General features: G+C 41.7%; 1 protein-coding gene across 1 annotated transcript in view; it reads left to right on the forward strand.

The window, feature by feature from the left end:
• The window catches only part of PLCE1 (phospholipase C epsilon 1), a 329,527-nt gene that overhangs the window by 288,562 nt on the left and 19,051 nt on the right, over positions 1-21,914 (forward strand). Inside the window, exons 19-25 of the mRNA XM_068961526.1 lie at positions 1,972-2,101; positions 5,971-6,092; positions 7,002-7,119; positions 12,205-12,336; positions 13,479-13,769; positions 19,586-19,749; positions 21,041-21,302. Of these exons, the coding sequence (XP_068817627.1) occupies positions 1,972-2,101; positions 5,971-6,092; positions 7,002-7,119; positions 12,205-12,336; positions 13,479-13,769; positions 19,586-19,749; positions 21,041-21,302 (1,219 nt within the window). The remainder of the gene's footprint in view (positions 1-1,971; positions 2,102-5,970; positions 6,093-7,001; positions 7,120-12,204; positions 12,337-13,478; positions 13,770-19,585; positions 19,750-21,040; positions 21,303-21,914) is intronic.

Consider the following 21,914-nt stretch of genomic DNA (forward strand, 5'->3'; position numbering starts at 1 on the left):
AGAACCGTGATGCCCTTTAGCATATTTAATGAAGGCTCTGAGAAACTCTGTAGTAGGAATGTGTTTTAGTTTCTGTAAGATGTTGTTTTTAAACTTCTATTGTGTTGTGTGGTTACTGTAATTGTCATTCTTTTATATAACAGCTGTTAACACCCATGGAGCTAGTGTTCCATAAAAATTTTGAGCTTAGGCCATGTTCAGTTATCTGGGGTGGACTGCATTGTAAAAGATTTATCTGGATATTGACATAGCCTAAATCCTATCTTCCTTATGTATATATTTTATTATAAATATAATATAATCACATTTCAGGAAGCTTAAGGAAGAATTATTGTAAAATACACTTAATTCTGAAGCCAAACACAACCTGTATCATAGGGATTCTTAACCTTAACAGTATCTATGGATAGAATTCAGGAGGCCCATGAAGTTAGATGAAAAATTCATTTTTTTCTTTTTTGGCCACACCACGCAGCTTGCAGGATCTTATTAATAGTTCCCCAACCAGGGATCGAACCCATGCTCCTTGCAGTGGAAGCACAGAGACCTAATCACTTGGGCCTCCAGAGAATTCCTGAGAAAAACAAAAATTACATCTTAATTTTCACTAACTTGTAGCTAAAATTTAGCCTTTCCTCTGATTATAAATATAAGAAACACACCAGAATAAAGTTGACAAAGTATGTCTTTGTCAGCAATAGAAATCACAGGTTTTTCATATTATATGAGTTGCTGCCATGATCTCCAAGAATTATTTATGCTCATCACTATTTCACAAGCATTACATGACCTACCATTATATATTTTTCACTGTGTTAATAAAGAAGCATATTTTCCTATAGCACTGATTTGTCTTTTTAACATTTGATAACTATAGTCAACATTCCTTTTTTCCTTTGTAATCTTATATATTTTATTCTATGCATTTAAAATATTCTGAGAAGGGATCTTATCTACCAGACTGCCCAAGGGATCTGTGCCTGATGTATTAACAGTTAAAATTTAGCCTTTTATTCATGACATTTTATATAATTATAATCATTATATAGAGACATAAAGGTATTAATGCATAGGTATTAAACAAAGGATATAGAATTACATATATTTGCATAGATATATGTATATACTCACATAGATGTATATGCTTATACTTACAAGTATATATATATGTCTATACTTGCGCGACTTAGTTCCTCTATTGTTGGACTTTTAGATTGTTTCCTGTTTTTAATTCATGCAAATAACTTTGCCTGTATTTTGGACTATTTCCTTATGCTTGGCCCCCAGATTTTTATTTATTCTTGTGTCCTGTGTTATTTCCTCACAGTAATTCTACTCAAATGTAGAGGCACATGACCTTCCTGATAGCACACATCAACTTTCCAGAAACTTCTAAGCCTATTTTGTGAATCTGACTGATGGTTCAGATAAAAACTTTTTTAAAAAGTTGATAAAACTTTATTTGTTGAAAAAACTTTATACTGTTCAAGGAATTTTATTTAAAATCAACTATTCTTTTTTCTCATCCATAGGAATTCTAACATTTCTCTCAATGTCAAAACGCTTTAGATAGTATTTTAAGAAGCGGGGAACAGTTTTTTAGCAGAGATTTTCTCTTTCAAAATGGGTGGGCTGACTTACTTCCCCATCATTCAGGATTGATGGTTCTCTGAAGCACCCAGGTGTCTCCTGGGAAGGAGGGAAGTAGTCCTCAGGGACTTGGATTCCAATTCCTTGTGATAGTTTGCTAAAAGTTCCTGGATTCCTCCTGCGAAGATGTTAACATTTGCCTAAGTATTGATGTGGTATTTTAAGTGAATGTAGAGTTTTGGGTTTTTTCCCCCCAGATAATCAAAATAGGTTAAGCCACTGTTTAGGACTATGGTAAGCATTGGGTAGTCCTTTTGAAAACCATTAATGAAAGTTTTCGTAGGTGGGTATCTGCAGTCTTTAATTATTGATATCTTACAGGCTCATCAGCTAGCATCCATGCAAGCTCAGGCTTATAATGGTAGCAATGCCAACTCCCCACCTGCTAATAATGAGGAAGAGGAAGATGAAGAGGATGAATACGATTATGATTATGAATCCCTCTCTGATGGTAAGAGAGCCAACACGACACTGTACGCAGGGAAGCACACTTAGGTGGTTTTTCTACCGGGTTTTTTGATGTCTTTTTTTTTTTTTTTTTTTCCAAAATAAGTCTGGCACTCCATAGACAAGCAATACAGATTGTTGTAATATTATCTAAGGGTTTCTGGAATCCTGTCACTTAGCAAGGAGGACCAAGCAAAGAAAGGGATTCTGTCAGCCACCAGAGAAGTGAAGTGAAGTGAAGTCGCTCAGTCGTGTCCGACTCTTTGCAACCCCATGGGCTGTAGCCCACCAGGCTCCTCCGTCCATGGGATTCTCCAGGCAAGAATCCTGGAGTGGGGTTGCCATTTCCTTCTCCAAGGGATCTTCCTGACCCAGGGATCGAATCCAGGTCTTCCGCATTAGAGGCAGACGCTTTAACCTCTGAGCCAGCAGGGACGCCGTCAGACACCAGAGCCATTACTAAAGGAAAGAAGAGGATGTGGAAAGCAGCACAGGAGTTGTTCCTAAATTGGTTTCCAGAGAAGGAGGTAGAATTACAGCAGAGTGACCACATTCTTAGAAAGAAAGTGAAGTCGCCCAGTCGTGTCCGACTCTTTGCAACCCCAGGGACTGTAGTCTATCAGGCTCCTCTGTCCATGGGATTTTTGAAGATGGTGGTTAAATCTTTTCCAACTCCTGAATCACCTGCAGGGGGCAGCATCGAGTTCCCATGCTTCTCTTCACTGCTTTCACTCTTATTTTGCAAGAGTATGGAAAAAAATGAAGCATCATTCCCCTTCTGCACCTGCCCTTCTACCCTGGTTCTCACATTATTAAGCCAACCAGACATTTCCTTCTGGCCCCACCAAAAAGATAAAACAACACGAGTGAAGACTAATGGAACACTACAAAAAATCACAGGAATGATATTACCTACCCCTGTTTTCCAGGTGAAGGGCTCTTCTTACAAGAGAATTAGGTTTCAGGTGTATTTCATCTGGACTAAATTCGTATCTCTGCTAGAGATTACAAAATGCTTCCTCAGGTACCACTGCTGCTGATAGATTGTTTTAATTTTGGCAACATCTGAAAGACAAATATGTAGTCATGGAAAAAAAATGCCGAAGTTCCTGTTTACTTAAACATTTAAATGTAGACTATACTACTTCTCATTGTTTTGTTAAAGTGTAGATATACCCAGACCAGCAACCATTTACCACTTGCATTAAGACTGCAGCCAAGGGATGTCCATGGAAGTCCAGGAGCTGGAACTTGGTCTTCATTGCAGGGCATGCAGGTTCCATCCCTGGTCAGCTGGGATCCCACATGCCTCATGGCCAAAAAGCCAAGACATGGAACGGAGGCAGTGCTGTATCAAATTTACTAAAGACTTTGAAAATGGCCTACATCAAAAAAAATCTTAAGAAACGACAGCCAAGCCTCCTCCAGATATCCGCTTCTCAGGCAGCATGATTGTCTAGTCATGTTTCCGTGAGCCTCCATCATGGTCAGCAGCTGCAGTCTAATCTGTTTCCACCCCCAAATATAATCCTAGTCTCTGTCCATTGAATAATTGTCCTTAGTAGTAGTTGATTGCTCCATGTGCTCAGCCGCTCAGTCGTGTTTGGCTCTTTGTGATCCCAAGAACTGTAGCCAGCCAGGCTCCTCTGTCCATGGTGATTCTCCAGGCAAGAATACTAGAGTGGGTTACCATGCCCTCCTCCAGGGGATCTTCCTAGCCCAGGGATCGAACCCAGGTCTTTGGGTGGATTCTTTACCGTCTGAACCACCAGTGAAGCCCGAGAATATTGGAGTGGGTAGCCTTTCCCTTCTCCAGGGGAACTTCCTGACCCAGGAGTTGAACTGGGGTCTCCTGCATTGCAGGCAGATTCTTTACCAGCTGAGCAACCTGGGAAGCCCTGACTGCTTCATACCATCACCTAAAAACGGACCTGAAATCCTGTCAGTTAACACAAAGGGCATATTCTCTAATTGGGAGACTGAAAAAGGGTGATAACAGGAAGGAGTCAAGATCATTTCTTATATCCTATTGCTCAAAAGCTGTGGGAAGATCCTCTGAAGAAGAGAATGGTAACCCACTCCAGTATTCTTGCCTGGAGAATTCCATGGACTTAGGAGCCTGCCGGGCTATAGTCTATAGTGTCACAAAGAGTCAGACTCAACTGGTTGGCTAACACCTTCACTTTCACTTTTCTGAATCCATTCAAAGCAAGTCAGGCTGAAAATTCACCTAGGTAGCCCAGTTTATCTCTGGTGACAGCTCTAGTCCTCAGTTTTCACATATATAAAATGAGCAAATTTCTCTAAAACCTTTTTTTGGCTATAAAACTGTGACAGTTCCTGGGAACTATCTGAAAATTACTTCCAGAAAATCTAAAGGAAGTTGCAAATGAGGCTCATTTATTTCAGGAAGTACTACTCTGCCTTTTGGCCAGTAAGTTCTTAATGAATATTTATTCAATTAAATTTTATTAAAGCAACATCAATTAATTTTTCCCCAACCTTGCTGTACATCTTAACTAGCGTTGAACATGCACTATAGATTTGAATTTACAACTTTATATAGACATTCTGTGACTTCATATATATGAAGTCTAATGATTGTGTGATTCTAACAATCAATTTCTAACCATTCAACATGAAGTGTTTTGCAGACTGTTAGGACCATCAGTAACTGAAAATATGTAGTGTGAATGTGGCAGCATGATTAATGTCAACAATGTTTGCAGTTCTTCTCTTGCTAGTCTTTGCATCCCTTAATAGTCAAACTATTAAATCAGTGGAAGAGTTCTTATTTCATTTATCTTGTAATTTAAGCTGTTGTTATTTGTGCTTTACTTCATACCTTAATTTAATTTTATCTGGCTTTTGGCCTTAATTTCCTTACTGTTATCCCCTTTCTGATTCTGTTTTTCTGTAGCAGACGTCCTTACTGCTTCTCCCGCTCCTAACAGTCAGGAAGGTAAAGCCATTTGAACCTGGCATTTTAACTGCATGAATGTCGGCATTCTGTTTCTTATTGTTTAGGTCCGATTCGCATGTGACACTTATGAGAATAAAAATGTCATTAATTGATTGATCTCATTTATTTCTTGGCAGCCTGCATGGCCCTGATTTGATAGAAGGATATTTTGGTCTAAGCATTTGTGGTCTGATGAGATAGTAAATTGTGGGTGAGAAATGAGCTTTCTTGTTTGTCATTTTAAAAGAACATAATCATGTTTATTTTCCTAAAACCTTTAAAGTCATTTTGAATAGAAATCCCAAAGCAAGAGCAAAGTATAAGATTATCTGTCATACTTTGGAAATGTTTAAATCTATCTTGATTCCTCACCTTAAGATTTTCCCTTCATAAATTGATAGACAATTATGAAAACTTTACTTCCCAATTAAGTATATTTGTGAAAACTGCATGGCAAATAACAATGCCTTTTTCCCCTCTGGTTTTGACATTTCTAGAGGTAAAAGAAAATAATAGCTTTATTTTTAAGTAAGAGTGATTAAATCATGTCTATACCATCAGGAAGTGATTCAACCACTCAACCTTTCCCAAACTTGTGTGCTGAGAGCTTCTTGACAGGGTATCTTCCATAATCTGTGCACAGTTCTAATTGTCTGTATGAAAATGAATTTTCTCATTTAGATTATGTCTATATGGTACCAAAACTCCTGGTAAGTTAGTCCATTCAATCAAAGATGAATATATCATTTAACAAAATTTTAAAATTTAAGCCATTATTTTGGTAACATGTAGTCAGCACCTCAGTCTTACAGATAAGCACAAGTACCTGGATATTCTTGGAGTGATGTATAGACACAACCTTAAGTGAAGCTTCAGTGCTTATTCACTAAAGCCTGCCAACTCATTTTCAGACAACATTCTAGAAGACAGACCTGAAAATAAGTCATGTAATGACAAACTTCAGTTTGAGTATAATGAAGAAATCCCCAAGAGGATCAAGAAAGCAGATAACTCTGCTTGCAACAAAGGAAAGGTAAGTGAGTGGTTTCTGTTCGATTGCACTTGGACATGGTATTCTTGCCAGCTTCAGACAGGATTTCACTCCCTCCCTATCCCTTCCCTTCACCTTGCCCCTCACTTTCCCTTGAATGCCAAAGCCCATACAGTGATGTTATGATATGACAGAAATTCCCCCTTCTGTCATTTATAGAAAGTCATTTATTCATCCAGCCAGTACCTACTGGAGGTGTGGCGTGTGGTAGGCACTAAGGTAGCACAGGAGGTGATTTAGCAATGGAAGTAAACATGTCAACAGTGCTTGGAAATAATTACAAAGAGCAGTGATTACACATTGTTATCAGATCATCTGGAAGATGAAATTGAGAACCAGATGAAAATAGGGCATTCAGAGCAGGAGGACAACCTGGTATCTTTAGTGAATTGCCAGAAGTTTTAAAGTTGTTTGGGATGACCAAGAAGATGAACAGGGCTGATTGGGAAGTGTTAGCAGAGGGAGGACACGAAGAATGGAAAAATAAATGAGATACCTGGACCCAGTCCTCAAGTGCCTCGCAGTGTTAGACTCTGAGCAAATCGATAGTTGCACTGACATTGTTGGAGAACAAAATGACAAAATATGCCAAAAATTTGAGCCACAGAAGATACATACTCCATCATCTATTTGTTCAACAAATATGCATTAAATGTTCTACATTTAAGACCCTGAACTATGTGCCCTTCGGGAAGATGAAGAATGTTAGACTCAGCCATTGCTCTCAGAAAGCTTTTCTCTAGGGAAGGTGTTAGAATGTGTATATGGATAAGACAGAGTAAGTGAAACACACTGATGACAAAGGAGAGGAACAAAGAGCTTTGGGGATTCAGAGGTAAGTGATCTGATCGGTACCTTCCCTGTAAACCAGTATCATTGTTCCCTTGATAGGTTTATGACATGGAACTGGGAGAAGAATTTTATCTTCCTCAGAATAAAAAGGAAAGCAGACAGATTGCACCAGAGCTTTCTGACCTTGTCATCTATTGCCAAGCAGTAAAATTCCCAGGTAAGAGTAGACAGTATCATTTATAGCATTTAAAGATATCAAAAGATACAACAAATATGCTGTTTAATCAGGTATTGCAAATGGTCTCAAAATAACTAAACTGTGTTACAGAAATCACTGTTACAGTACCTTCTAAATATTTATTATTATTATTATTTGCTTTGATGCTGATATGGATAATTCCATAATATTATCATTTTTCAGAGCATATCATTTCTCTTCATAAGTTATTAATAATCATAATATTCATAACAACTAATAGCTAAAATTTATTAAGCACTTAATTTTAAGTACCAGGATTTGTATTAAATATTTTACATACTTCATCTTAAATGACTTCATAATAATTCTGTGAGTAGGCAGATTTATCCCTATTTTTACATAAAACAATCTGAGAGAGATGAAATAATTGGCCCAAGGTTTCAGAGTGTATCAGTTAAGACTCTTTTCTTTGAAAGTGGCAGAAATTGGCATAAGCAAAGAAGAAATGTATTGACTTGTGTGTTGAAAAATGAAGAGATAAACAAGTTTCAGATACACCTTGATCCAGGGCTTTCCTCTTTCCCCCGTTGACTCTCACTGGGTCACCACTGTGTTGGCCCTTTTTCCTTCACGGTGGCAAGGCAGCTGCAGCAGGCCAGCCACATGCTTCTAGATTCAGCTGCAGTATGAGTCTCTTTCAGAACTTTCAGCAGCAGTTTTGTTTTTCATTGGATCTTCGCCCATCCCTGAGCCAGTCACTGTGATCAAGGACATGCAATGCTCTGACAGTCTAGGGCAGTGGTTCCCAATCTTTTTGGCAATCGGAGCTGGTTTCCTGGAAGACAGTTTTTCCATAGACAGCATGGGGGGAAGGGATGGGAGAGGAGGGCAGAGAGGAAGGCTTCATGATGATTCAAGAACATTACATTTATTATACCGCTGCTGACCTGATAGGAGTTGGAATTGGAAAGGGCTGTAAACACGGATGAAGCTTTGCTCACTCACTCACCTGCCACTCACCTCCTGCTATGGGGCCCTGTTCCTATCAAGTTACTAACCACTGCTAGTCCATGTCCCGGGGATTGGGGACCCCTGGTCTAGGGCTTATGTCATGGGCCCATCCCTAAGCTAGGTGGTGGGTCTCCACCCAAACTGCAAAGATCAAGGACAAAGTTTCAGGGGAGGTTTCCCCCATTGGCCATTTTTAGAAGTACAAGTGAACTTAACCATTGCCCCAAAAATGTGCATTTCAGTTAATAAAGGATAGAATTCTGATTCTGGAAGCTCGTCTGCCTCCAAAGTCCTGCTCTTAACCCCTTAGCTGCCCTCGTGTCTTGTTAGGGCGTGCTGTCAGTGAGCTTATCCAAATGGAGCAGCAGAAGGCAGAGGGCACACAGGAAATCCATAAACATCTGGAAGTCAGAAAAATTCATCTCCTCTTATTAAGAAGAAAGATTCCCTTGTACAAGATTTCTGAGGACAGGAAAGCAGCTGGCATTGGGGCACCCATCTAAATGTTAGTAAGCAGCTTGGATGAACTTGACCTAGAGAGGGAAGTTAAAACCCCAACCCTCATTTTTTTTAAAGGTGGTCTGGATGCAGATCATGCTTCCAGAGGCTTTATCTTAAACCCCAGTTTTCATACTGTGCCCTGCGAATGGGACAGAGGTCTTAGGCTATTAAAAAATTAGATAACCAGTGGTCTCTTCACATATCAGAGGAGGAAAAAAATCATAGAACTTTCTCAATTTTAGATTTTCTCTTGTAAACTGTTTTTAAACTTTTGGCAGCCGCTACTGCCTATCTGCTAGCAAATTCTGTTGAGGAGGATAAGAGTGAATAAGTAGCCAACAATGGCAACCCACTCCAGTAATCTTGCCTGGGAAATCCCATGGACAGAGGAGCCTGGTGGGCTACATATTCATGGGGTTGCAAAAGAGTCGGACACGACTTAGAGACTAAACAACAGATTTCAGAGAAACAAAAGAACCCGGCCACGTAGGTTTAGTTTCACAGGTCCTGGCTTTCTATCTCCTGAGTACCGTATGACCATATCTGCAGTTAGTGAAATTGTTCTTATCATGGGATAAAATTCTTTCACTGTCAATGAGCCTCATGGCCTGCATGTCCCTCATCATAGGAACAAATGTGAAGACCACTCCATCTAAGAATCATACTCACTGCATCTCTTGTTCTTTGTAAATTCAGCTGCCACTGCACCCAAAATGTTCCTCTGGCTTTGTCTTTTCCTCTCAAGCACTGAGTAAACAAAGAGCACAAGTTCCCAGAGATATTTGAAGTCACCATGAGAGATTACATTTCTCTGCTGATAGAGGATCATGGAAGGGTCAAAGGTCATTTGGTACAGTTTCTGACGAGGCACAGGCAAAGCTTGGGGTTGTTTGACTTATTTTTAAAATTTCAAGTGCAGTAAAAGTTTAAACTGATATTTATGTAATAAAAGAGGAAATATGAAGTATGTTTTTTGAAACAAACAAACAAAAATTCCAAATGTGCTGTTTTTTAAAGTGTTTAAATAGCACACATCCTTTATAAGTATACTATATTCTAACCCCCCCTTTTTTTAACCATTTTTTTAGTAGTTGAAGTTTCTCACATTTTTTTCCCCAAATTTATTTCCTTTCTCATAATGACTAAATTGCATTGCCAGAATCATTGTCATAATAGCTTCTAAATATTTATTGTCATTATGATTTGTTTGGATAATTCAGGAGGAAAATACCCTACAGTGTCCATTTCTTTGAGACACAACTTAAAAAATTATGAATATAATAATTTCTTAAAGTGTTAATTTTGCTCTACTGTTGATTTAATTTGCTACATCATCAATTTCAATGCATCTCATCTTCCACCATCCCAAGTCCCTTCCCAAGGAGCCACTGTGCAAAAACTTCTTCAGAGTAGGGAGGTACCATGAAGACCATGGGTGTGTCCTTCCCCAGATCACGGACCTGTTTCACTGACAGGGCTCCACTCCTCAGTGACCTTGGCCGGGGCAGTGCTATAACTTCTCTGCACTTTGGGTTCCCTACTGGTGAAAGAGGCATAACTTGCAAGGTTGTTATATAAACAGTTCTAACTTGCAAGGTTGTTGTATAAATTAGCAATAAGGCGCACAGTGTGAATAGCACACTATCCAGAAAATAATTGGCTCTCTGCAAATGGTTGTTGTCATTGTCATTGGTGAACAGACCAACTGGGTCCGCTAAGGGTCCCATTGCTCTTTCGATAACTTCTCTGGGCCTCTCCAGATTCCTTCCCTTTTCTTGATCACTCATCTTTTGTTTCCTTGCTTGCTCACCCCACCCCAGAGAACACCCAGGCTCCTCAGAGCGGGGCCATGTACCCCTGGGGGATGTCAACGTGTGCCAGGGTGTGTGCAAAAACCCCAGAATGAATGCAGCCCCTCACTCCAACCCTTTATTGGTTTTACTCGGGAGAAAATCCATTGTTACATCATTGTGTAGAGGGCAAAATTCACAAAAAAGTTTTAAGATTAAGCATAAGAATTCACTAGTTCAAGACTGTGCATCTTTGCAGTTTCAGATACTTCAGAGGAAAAAAAAAAAACCATGTAGAAGCCCCACAGCTACTATGCACTGAACATTTTCTCTGAACAGGACACCCTGCTAAGTATGCAGATATACATTATCTCATGTAATCCTAACCAGGACTCTCTTAGAGATGAGGAATAAGTGGTGAGAGAGGTTAAGTAATTTGTGTGAGGTCGCTCCACAGGGAACAGGGCTTAAATTCCAGAGTCTACACTCTCATGAGCTCAGTTGTGTCCGACTTTTTGCAGCCCTATGGACTGTAGCCCACCAAACTTCTCTGTCCATGGAATTTTCCAGGCAGGAATATTGGAGTGGTTTGCCATTTCTTCCTCCAGGGGATCTTCCCAATCCAGGTATCGAACCCGCTTCTGGGTCTCCTGCATTGGCAGACAGAATCTTTACCACTGAGCCACCTGGGAAGCCCACACTCTTATTAAGCACTACTTAATCCTGTCTTCTCACATGATATTCTTCGAAGGTTTATTTTCATCTTAAAGCGGCCTTCCTGAATGCTGCTTCAGGTAAAGGAATTACTTGCTAATGGTACAATTGTAGAGAGCGGGACCAGGCTGAAGGCGACTCTGGTTTCACTGTTGCCTTTACATCCTGCCCAGGAGCCAGGTTTGCTTGGTGTGAATTTGTTTCCTCATTCAGCAAATACCTGTGAAGTTTCCGATGTGCCCTCACACTGGCCAGACAGGAAGGATCCAAAGAGTGGCTAGACCAGCAGTGAGGAAGAGAAGCCCTGAAACATAGTTATCAGCATAATCTGTTTCCCATTTAATCCTCAGATTAACCCCATGAAAGAGTTCCTATCACTGCACCCATTTTGCAGATAAGGCAGCTGAGGAACCAAGAAGGTAGATGTTAAATCAAGGTTCTTATGGGCAGGAATTGATCCTGGACAGTTATGATATGGGCTTCCCAGGTGGTACTAGTGGTAAAGAACCTGCCTGTGAATGGGCAAGAGACTTTAGGGACTGTGGGTTTGATCCCTGGGTCGGGAAGATCCCCTGGAGGAGGATATGACAACCCACTCCAGTATTTTTGCCTGAAGAATCCCATGGACAGAGGTTCCTGGCGGGCCAGAGTCCATGGGATTGCAGAGAGTTGAACAGGACTGAAGTGACTTAGCACACAGTTATATGACAGTTAGGCCTTTGGCCATTCTTTCATCTCTCCAAACTGTGCTAATTAGGTTCTGGAGTCTAATCTTTTAGGCTCTAAAAGATTTTTTTCTTGCAGTTTTTCAAAATCTTTCTGTTGCATAACCAAATAAGTATGGGTGTGATTTTGTGGTCGTCTTGTAATAATCCTGTAGGTCTTGTCCCATTTGCCTTCAGAGAGAAAAACTTCACTGTCATTACTTGCAATGCTATTATTAATCGTGCTAAAAAGGCTAGTAGATCTTCTGTACTGAGTTAGCAGGGAGTAGTAGGACTTCAAAATAAACATTAGCAGGGATGGAAAATGTTGAGTTCCCTTGCTTGTAGTTTTTGGCTTATTTATTTTCATTTTATGGGAACAGGCCTGTCAACTCTAAATGCATCTGGCTCTAGCAGAGGAAAAGAAAGGAAAAGCAGGAAGTCCATTTTTGGCAACAATCCGGGCAGAATGAGCCCCGGGGAGACAGCACCATTTAACAAAACATCTGGAAAAAGTAAAGTCACCTTCTGACAATATCTTTGCCTGATTTTGCATGCTGGAGGATTCTGAGATTTCACTAAGCACTTCCCTGGAAATTTTTAACCTTTTTTTTTTTTTTTAATTCATGATTATTCTTATTATATAATTGTGATGTAAATATTTTTTTAATTATAAAATTATTCTCTTAACTTCCTAAAAAATAGTCTTTCACTGAAGATGGTCTAAGAGTGTTTGCCTCAAAAGTAAAAATTGGAGCCACCTTGGAACCTTCTCATGGTTCTTGGAACTGCAATCTTCCCCATTATAATTCCAGAAGATATATGCAGTTTATGTTTAATTACTTTTTATTGTCAAAGTCATAAATTCTCATAGTTAAAAAACTCAAACTATAGAGTACTATTAACGTTTCTTTCCACTCGCAACATCCCAGTTCTACTCCCCAGAGGTAACTGCTATTAAGTTTATTGTTTAGTTCAAGAAAAATAAGATTCTTTTTAAGATAATCCAAATGGGATATAACTGGACATGTATAACTTTTATATGCACTCTAGCTTTCTGCATAGCTTTCTGTACATATAATCTACCTTATCCTCCTTAATGTCCCTATGGTATTCTGTTGTGTGGATATATTGTCATTTATTTAACCATTTCTCACTGGTAGAACTTCTGGGTTGCTTCCTGGATTTTTGTTGCTTTGTGTGTGTGTGTGTGTGTGTGTGTGTGTGTGTGTGTGTGTGTACTGTAAAGAAAATACTGCTAGAATGAATACCTTGTATATATATTATTTAATATCTGTGCAGATATATCCACAGGACAGATGAGGTACTGAGGCAAAGAACTTTAGGGCTTTTAATTTAAATTGGTGTTACACTTATTTTCAAACTCTATAGCTCTCTCTTTTGGGGGGAAGATCTAGCTGGCTTTATTATCTATTGACTCGTGCATGGGTAGCATTCCACCTCGCAGGTGGGAAGGCACACCCTTAACAGCTGTCGTTTAGTCTCAAGGTGGTGGACTAACTCACAGGTAACACTCAAGGTGCACGCCGGTGGGTCATGTGCTGTGATTGTAGCCTGCGATGTTGTTCAGGTTTCTCTTTGTAAAATATCTCAAGTGTTCTGCACTAATCCGAGGCTAATCTCTGGGGGGGTTTAGGTTCCTGTGAAGGAATGCGACAGGCCTGGGAGGACTCTGCTTTCTCCGTCAACCCAACCACGTCCCTGAGCGCTATCATTAGAACTCCCAAATGCTACCATATCTCCTCACTGAATGAAAATGCCGCCAAACGTCTATGTCGCAGGTATTCTCAGAAACTGATCCAGCACACCGCCTGCCAGCTGCTGAGGACGTACCCGGCTGCCACCCGCATCGACTCCTCCAACCCCAACCCCCTCCTGTTCTGGCTCCATGGGATACAGCTCGTGGCACTCAACTACCAGACAGATGGTAATGGGCCTGCTTCTCCCAGAGCGCCTCTCCCCTTGCTCCTTTGCGTCTTACATCTCAACAAAACACATGTTTTCAAGGGGGCAAGAGTGCCAGCTAGGGCCTATGTGAGGGTAAAAGTAGAGAAGACAGGAAAGAGAAGAGAATCAGACACAGAATTGTACTCTTGACTTTTCAGAGTTAGGCGATAGGGGGAAAAACCCTCAAGGAGCCCTGAATAGTCTCTTGTTCCGGCTCCATTTTTAAAGCACTTTTAATTTATTATTATTATTATTTGTTAATTTATTTATTTTAATTGGAAAGAGAACGTGAAGTCGCTCAGTCATGTCCGACTCTTTGTGACCCCATGGACTATAGCCTATCAGCTCCTCCGTCCATGGGATTTTCCAGGCAAGAATACAGGAGTGGGTAGCCATTTCCTTCTCCAGGGGATCTTCCCGAGCCAGGGATCAAACCTGGGTCTCTCAATTGTAAGCAGACGCTTTTACCGTCTGAGTTGCTAGGAAAGCTTCATGCAAAAGCCTCTGCCTTAATTGGAGAATAATTACAATACTGTGATGGGTTTTGCCGTGAATCAACATAAATCAGCCACAGGTATACATGTTTCCCCCCTCCCCCATCCTGAACCCCCCTCCCATCTCCCTCCCCACCCCATCCCTCCAGGGTGCCCTGCTTCATGCATTAAGCTTGCACTGGTCATCTATTTTATATCTGGTAAAGGACATGTTCCAATGCTATTCTCTCAAAGCATCCCACCCTCTCCTTCTCCCACTGAGTCCAAAAGTCTGTTCTTTACGTCTGTGTCTCCTTTGATGTCCTACAGGTAGGATAGTCAGTACCATCTTTCTAAATTCCATATATATGCATTAATATGCAGTATTTGTCTTTCTCTTTCTGACTTGCTTCATTCTGTATAATAGGCTCCAGAATCATCCACCTCATTAGAACTGACTCAAATGCATTCCTTTTTAATTAACATTAAATAATATTCCATTGTGTATATGTATCACAACTTCCTTATCCACCCATCTGCAGATGGACATCCAGGTTGTTAAAGCACTTTTTAAAAATAGGACTGCTATCGATAGAGCTGTGTCCAATTTGTTTTTAAAGACCTGTTGGGTAGAGATTTCTTAACACTCTTTAGTAACTGTCTTGGAGAAGGCAATGGCCACCCACTCCAGTACTCTTGCCTGGAAAATCCCATGGACGGAGGAGCCTGGTAGGTGGCAGTCCATGGGGTCGCAGAGTCAGACACGACTGAGCGACTTCACTTTCACTTTTCCCTTTCATGCATTGGAGAAGGAAATGGCAACCCACTCCAGTGTTCTTGCCTGGAGAATCCCAGGGATGGTGGAGCCTGGTGGGCTGCCATCTATGGGGTCGCACAGAGTCGGACACGACTGAAGCGACTTAGTAGCAGCAGCAGTAACTGTCTTGCTCATTTCTTCTTCTTGCAGTTAAAAAGTAGGGTCTTTCCAAACACTTTGCAAGTTAATACCGTTTTAGCTTCTTCTCATCGCTTTGAGATTGAAATGGAGATGAATGGTCAGCGCTCAGCGAGCAGCTAATGCAGAGGACACAAGTCTATGAGTTATATGGACAGAGAAGGCAGTGTTTATACTTCTTTGTCCATGAGATGCTCGCTGGGGATAACGGATGAGGCCGGAAACTCCAGAGTACAAGCCACCTTTAACTGCGTGCTGCTCCCTGCGCTCTGGGCTTCCCTGGTGGCTCAGGTGGTAAAGAATCTGCGTGCAATGTGGGAGACCCAGGTTTGATCCTTGGGTCGGGAAGATACCCTGGAGAAGGGAATGGCAACCCGCTCCAGTGTTCTTGCCTAGACCAAGGAACCTGGTGGGCTATAGTCCATGAGGTCGCAAAGGGGGAGACTAAACAGCCACATCCTGTGCTCCTTCTTGACCCTTGTTATCTCATTTAATCTCTGAAACAACCCTAAGAAGTAGGAACCTTTATAATCCCTATTTCTCAGAGAAGCAAACCAAGACAAAGAGCAGTTAAGTTACTCAGGGTCGCAGAATGACTTATAAGTTCAAGGACTCTCAGAGCGTAGAGGATAAAGCGCTGTGGTTCCACTTAGATGTGCGGGGAGGTGGGGAGCTACAGCAGATGAAGAAAGAGCAGATGAGGAACGTTTCCTCGAAGCTCTTGCAAAAATCAGATTCTTCCCTTTGAACAGTCAAGCAGCTTCCTCTCACGTGCACTGAATCAGATCCTAACCAACCGTGCTGACCCATCCACCACGGTGTAACCCTGTCTGCAGCCAAGGTCAGACCACAGCTATAGCTCTGGGATCAGCCAGCCACCTGGCACTGGCGCCACCAGAGCCCAGTTGTGGCCAACCCTGGTTAGAGACATCAGTCATATTTTCTTGCCCTTGTTATATTTGCTCCTTTCAGTTGAAATTGAATAAGATAATGCAGGTGAAATACCATACTTAGCATAGTGCCTGGAGTGCAGACAGCATTCCACAAACATTAGCTCTCATTAAGTATTTTTGATAAGTTATGAAAACAGTATGATTTGGACTCGCAAGTGGAAATAATAGTGAAATATTTTCAAAGCTGTAAAAATTTCTTTTCAGTCTGTCCCAAGTGGCTTGTGGGTTTATATCTCTGGCCCTGTCTGTAGCCTTATGTCCACTGGCGCCCTTGGTTGAGATGATACAGAAATAGTTTCAGTGAACTGAAATAACTAGCTAAACGGTTTTCTCAAGGAAATGGAAATGCACTTGGTTTGGGACGTGTCCTTCCTCCTGAAGTGCTGAGGCTGGTGCAGACACACTGTCTCCACTGATGGCAGAGGGAGCCACAGCTGAAGGGGACACGGGAATGGGGCCCTCCTCAGGCCTCCTTGTGGTCTGGAAGCACGCACGGAGGCTACAGCTTGGCCTCCACTCATCCCTGGAGGCTCAGCCTCTTCCCCAAATCAAGCTGGGGTGCCTGTTCCAGCTGTCTCACTCAGGGGATGCAGGTGGCTGTCATGTAATTGATCCTCAAGTTTCTCTGTGCCGTCCTCCAACCCAGGAGGGAGTACTGCCATAGGTCCTCTCTTGATTCAGTGCAGCCAGTAATGATGAAGCCTCTTCCACGCTGGACAAAACTCACACCGTATGCAGTTTCAGTTCATCTGTAAAAATGGTCATCTCGCACACTGGGGGTAGAGCCTAGTTCAATCCCTTGCACACAGTAGGTGCTCAATAAATGCATGTTGTGCTGAGCTAACACTGTCTTTATGAGCCTCAGCAGAACCTATCATTCTTGATTTTTGGTCCAGATCCCTTCTAGGTATTGCCAGGTGAATTTCAAGTCCAAACAGACAGATAAGAGTCAACATTGGAATCACTATTTTTTAATTTTTGAAAAAAAAAAAAAATTCCTGGGTTAGGGAATGCTTGATTTTCCATGAAATATCCCAACCAAATAACAAACAACCCCTTCCCCATACCCGTTGTAATCCAAATATGTTCCACGGGTCATTTGCCTTAAGCTTCCTGAATTTCAGGGGACCTGGTGCCCCAAAGGCATGTCCATGGACTTAGGGTCACTTCTTCCCAAGATTTCTAATGGCTCCATCAACTCTAAGAAGGTCTGCAGTGATCTGAAACCAGGAGTATCTCAGGTCTACACTCAACAAAACCAACTGTTAAGTTTGGAAACTGACCTGATCCTGATATGCAGACCCTGGTTATTATAGGCAACAGCCCCTCAAAGTTCTTTCCATTTGGGTCAGAATGATTCTTCCCTCATGTCCCAGGACCTACAAGTATGTAGAAATGCAGCCCCAAGTCAAAAGAAAAACTTCTATTAATATTTATTGTGCTTTCCTGAATGATCGTCACACACTTTCTGATGACTTTTCCAGCCCCCAAATATAGCGTAATGATTATGAGAATGTGTCAACTTCACACAGGGTTTTTAATGACTAGAAGGACACAAAGGTAAAGGATATGCTTAATGTGCTATCCCATGCATTGACTAAGAGGGTTGATGGAGTTACATACATCTGTGCACGTTCATTCTTGGTTAAAACAGAGGTTTTAATACTATAGCCCTAGTTGAAGTTTGGGGATCACCCTAGGGGGCAGTAGGAGGGCTAGATTTAAGCCCCATCTTTATTCTAACTGAGCAGCTCCATGTGGATCTGTTTTACAAACCAAATCACCAAGTGAGATTTCAGTTAGGAAAAAGTGCTTTGAAGTTTTGCAGAGCTACAAAGATAGACACAGTGCCGATGAAATCAGACTTCAAATCTAAATGAGTGTGGACAGCGTAATCATGATTCAGTGCCTACTGTTTATTGAGCACCTTCTATGTGCCAGAGGCTGGGGTAGGGATTTTTGCACATGATCCCGCTTATCTTTATGACACCCTTGCGAGATGCACATTATATGGCCCATTTCTTAAGATTAGGGAACTGTGAGTCAGGCTGCCTGGGTTCGAACTTTATCATTCACTTCTTACTAGCTAGATGCCTTGGACTTTTTCACTTATCATGCCTCAGCTTCTTCATCTATAAAAATGAGACATATGAAAAGAATCTACCTCATGGGTTATCGGGAGGCACTAGTACACACAAGTTCTTAGAATGGGGCTTGATCATTTGACCTATCCCCACCCACGTCTGTGCTCCTCTGTCACAGGATAGCCTGGGAAGAGAGTTTTCTCCCATTGCAGGCAAGACAGTGGTCCCCAGTGAATCAGGCACATTGGGGCTGGTAGCATCCAGTGCACTAATTTTATTGATAAGGGAAACAGAGGCTCAAGGAGCTTTGATGTGTGTGTAAGACATCTGACCCCAGAAATGCCTGCAAATAATCCCAGCCAACCCCACTTATGGGGAAATTTTTTACTCACACGACAAGGAGAGAGGCCAACTTCTCATCACTCTGCAGGGCTTACTTGCCACACTTTTCCTTGATGTTGGTCCAGGTAGCAGAGTTCATTCTGCACGTGGAAGGAATCTGCCAGACGGGACACTTGTCAGGTGTATCTCATAAACTTCTTGCTCACTTGGAATGCAGCTTTTCTGCAAACTTGTGCCATCAGATGAGCGTTTGGGTGTGTACGAGCCCCAAACCTTGCAGGGATCCAGCCATTCATCAGACAACTCTGCCAAAGAAAATCTGGCAACAGAAGACTGGAAGCTGTTGTGAGGGTTCCCAGAGTGTATTATTGAGGGGATTGTGGACATAATGTGAATCACATGTGATAATAATTGTTTTTTCATACTTAACTACAATTTAAAAATAGAGGTAGAAATACTGTAATTTATGAGTTGAAATTGAGATTTCAAGGAAAAGATATGTTTCTTTGGCTCTTTTTCTGGGCTTTCTTGGATTCTTAAGATTTTATCTTAACGTTTGGAAAGGCAAGAATTAGTGGTACGATTGTCTGCATGGTTTGGTGTTTGGGGATAAGAAAATGCCATGATGCCTTTCTAAACTTCAGTATAAAATGAAGTATTTCAAAGATTAGCTTTTGAAAGGATGTTGCAAATTTTAACTTGCGAAAGGAGTTTTAAGTGGCAGGAGTTTTTTTGAACGGCTCCTGGGTTGAAGCAGGAAATGAAGCATATCTCATAGACAGGGAGCTCCACGAAGACTGTGGGTATCTTGTGTCTTGGTCCCCATTGTATCTCTGGTGCCCAACATGAGCTGACACATAGGAGGCACTCAATCTATGGAGTGCGTGGATAGTTCTCTCTTCTTCCTGTTTAAGTTTAGAGAAAATCGGTAAAGTCTGTTTGTAGGATGACACTTAAGCGACCAAATAACGAGTGATGCTATTTTACAGATCTCGCTTTACATTTAAATGCCTCCATGTTTGAGGCCAATGGTGGCTGCGGTTATGTTCTGAAACCCCCAGTTCTGTGGGACAAGAACTGTTCCATGTATCAGAAGTTCTCCCCCTTGGAAAGAGACCTGGACAACATGGAGCCTGCCATCTATTCTTTAACTGTAAGTCTGGCCCCTGTGGTCCCAAGAGAATATAAGAAGGTGTTTAAGCCCTACTGAATATGAACTGCTTTTGATTTCAAAGCATGGCAAAACTCTCATATCACAATTTTGTTGGTGCAGATTTAGTTCCCAGAAGAATTTCTTGACTTCTCAGAAGGTAGCAGCTGGGGTTTAGATGCACAGTCAGCAGGTATTATACTTGCCAGAGCGCAGAAGGCAGAGTGATGACCCCTCTCCCCCACTTCCACCTCCACGCTGGGATGGTAATTCTGTCTTCCAGGGTCCTCAGAATCATAACTCTCAGTGCACCCCATAAAAGCTGAGGTCCTTGTTAACGCAAGTCATCTTAAACTCTAATAGGCTCTTATAAAAAGTAAAACAGGCATCAACGTACAAATCAATTAAACATCTTCCCTCCTTACAGTCATTCCTGGCCTTTCCTTATTCCTTTTATTGTCTAATTAACTAATTGTCAGAACTACACAGACTGCCCGTAACATCAGAGTCCTGGTAGCTCATTACTCAATTTTATTTCCAGTTTCTCCCACTCCCTCTTAGCTGAGGACACAACCAAAAAACTGAATGGGTGCTAGAAAAGACAGGGAGTGATGAAGTTATCCTTCGGTCCATCTTTAGATCTCGTCTGTTTCCCTCCCAAGGAGGAATGCCAAGCAGTGTCTGCTCACCACACCTCACACCCCCGGGAAATCCCAACTCACAGATTATCCTACCACCAACCTGCATTTCCTCTTTCCCTAAGGCAGGAGAGCAGTAGCTGCTTTTCTGTGTGACCATTTCTGCTAGACTTGAGTATAGCTTCATGCTGATAGAAGGCTACGAATTTCTAACAGCCTTCCTTGTGACTTGACCCAGAACTTAACTATTTAACAAAAACATTTCAGAGTTATAAAAGATACACCTAAAACACTTTGAAGAGAATTTTAGTAACACATTTGTGGCTTCACATTTAAGGTCTTCTTTTTTTTCTCAACTTCTTGACAAACAATTTCATCTTAATTGTGTGGCTTTTTGAAGATGTTTCAGTATATTGACAGTTGAAGAGTTATAGTTAGGTGAATGCTGTTGACAAAATAGACTTTCTCATGATTCCAGTCATGCAATTTCCCATGATTCCAGTCTCTCGCTCTTTTTTTTAACAGCCTTGTTAATCATTTACTTGGTCCATTCCAGAAGGTTCTTTGTCTTTCTCTGCAGAGGGAAGCAGTGAGGCTCAGTGGTGACATCTGTTTCTTTTGCAACCCCAGTGAGTTTGATGCTTTCTTCCCCTCAGGTTGTCTCTGGGCAGAACGTGTGCCCGAGTAACAGTACGGGGAGCCCGTGTATCGAAGTCGACGTGCTGGGCATGGCCCTGGACAGCTGCCACTTCCGCACGAAACCCATCCACCGCAATACTCTGAACCCCATGTGGAACGAACAGTTCCTTTTCCGGGTTCACTTCGAAGATCTCGTATTTCTTCGTTTTGCTGTCGTGGAGAACAACAGCTCGGTGGTCACTGCTCAGAGAATCATCTCCCTCAAGGCTCTAAAGCGAGGTAGAATCACTGTCAAAAGTTCGTGATCATTGTAGCTGAGTGATGGGTGCCTGGAGTCCATTACACGCCTCTCTCTACTTTTGTGTATGTTTGAAATTTTCATATTAAAAAGGTAAAATAAGAGGCAGAAGAAGATAATGCAAATTTGAACACTGAGCATACCTCAAAAGGCAGTTTTCTTTAACGTTATTCTAAAATCCAAGGTTATTAACAACATCTCTTATGAAATGTGGCCTCTGCCACCTCTGCCTGTTTCAGGAGCAGTGGTCCTTGTGTTCTTATTCCCATATATCCCTCCCCAATAGCTCCCGCCGCACCCCTGCTATGTTTAAAGCTGGAACTGTTGTAAGGAGAGGAAACCAAGAGCAGGGAGGGTTGGGTTGTGCTGGTGGCTTCAGTAGGCTGAGGTTGGAGTCAAGGCCTGGTGGGAGGCCATTGTGGGAAGCCAAGGGTGGGTTTGGGTGCAGAGCAGGGAAGGTGGAGAATCCTGAGCAAAGATTAGAGCTGTTGTCTTGCTGTCTGTTGGCTCTGCCACGGCCCTTGGGGAAACGTCAGCTTGTCACACCTGTCCAGAATGTCCGTGCACTGCTTCTCAAAACTGATGTGCAGTCG

The sequence above is a fragment of the Capricornis sumatraensis genome, chromosome 23 (assembly GCF_032405125.1).
Source record: "Capricornis sumatraensis isolate serow.1 chromosome 23, serow.2, whole genome shotgun sequence".
NCBI lineage: Eukaryota > Metazoa > Chordata > Mammalia > Artiodactyla > Bovidae > Capricornis > Capricornis sumatraensis.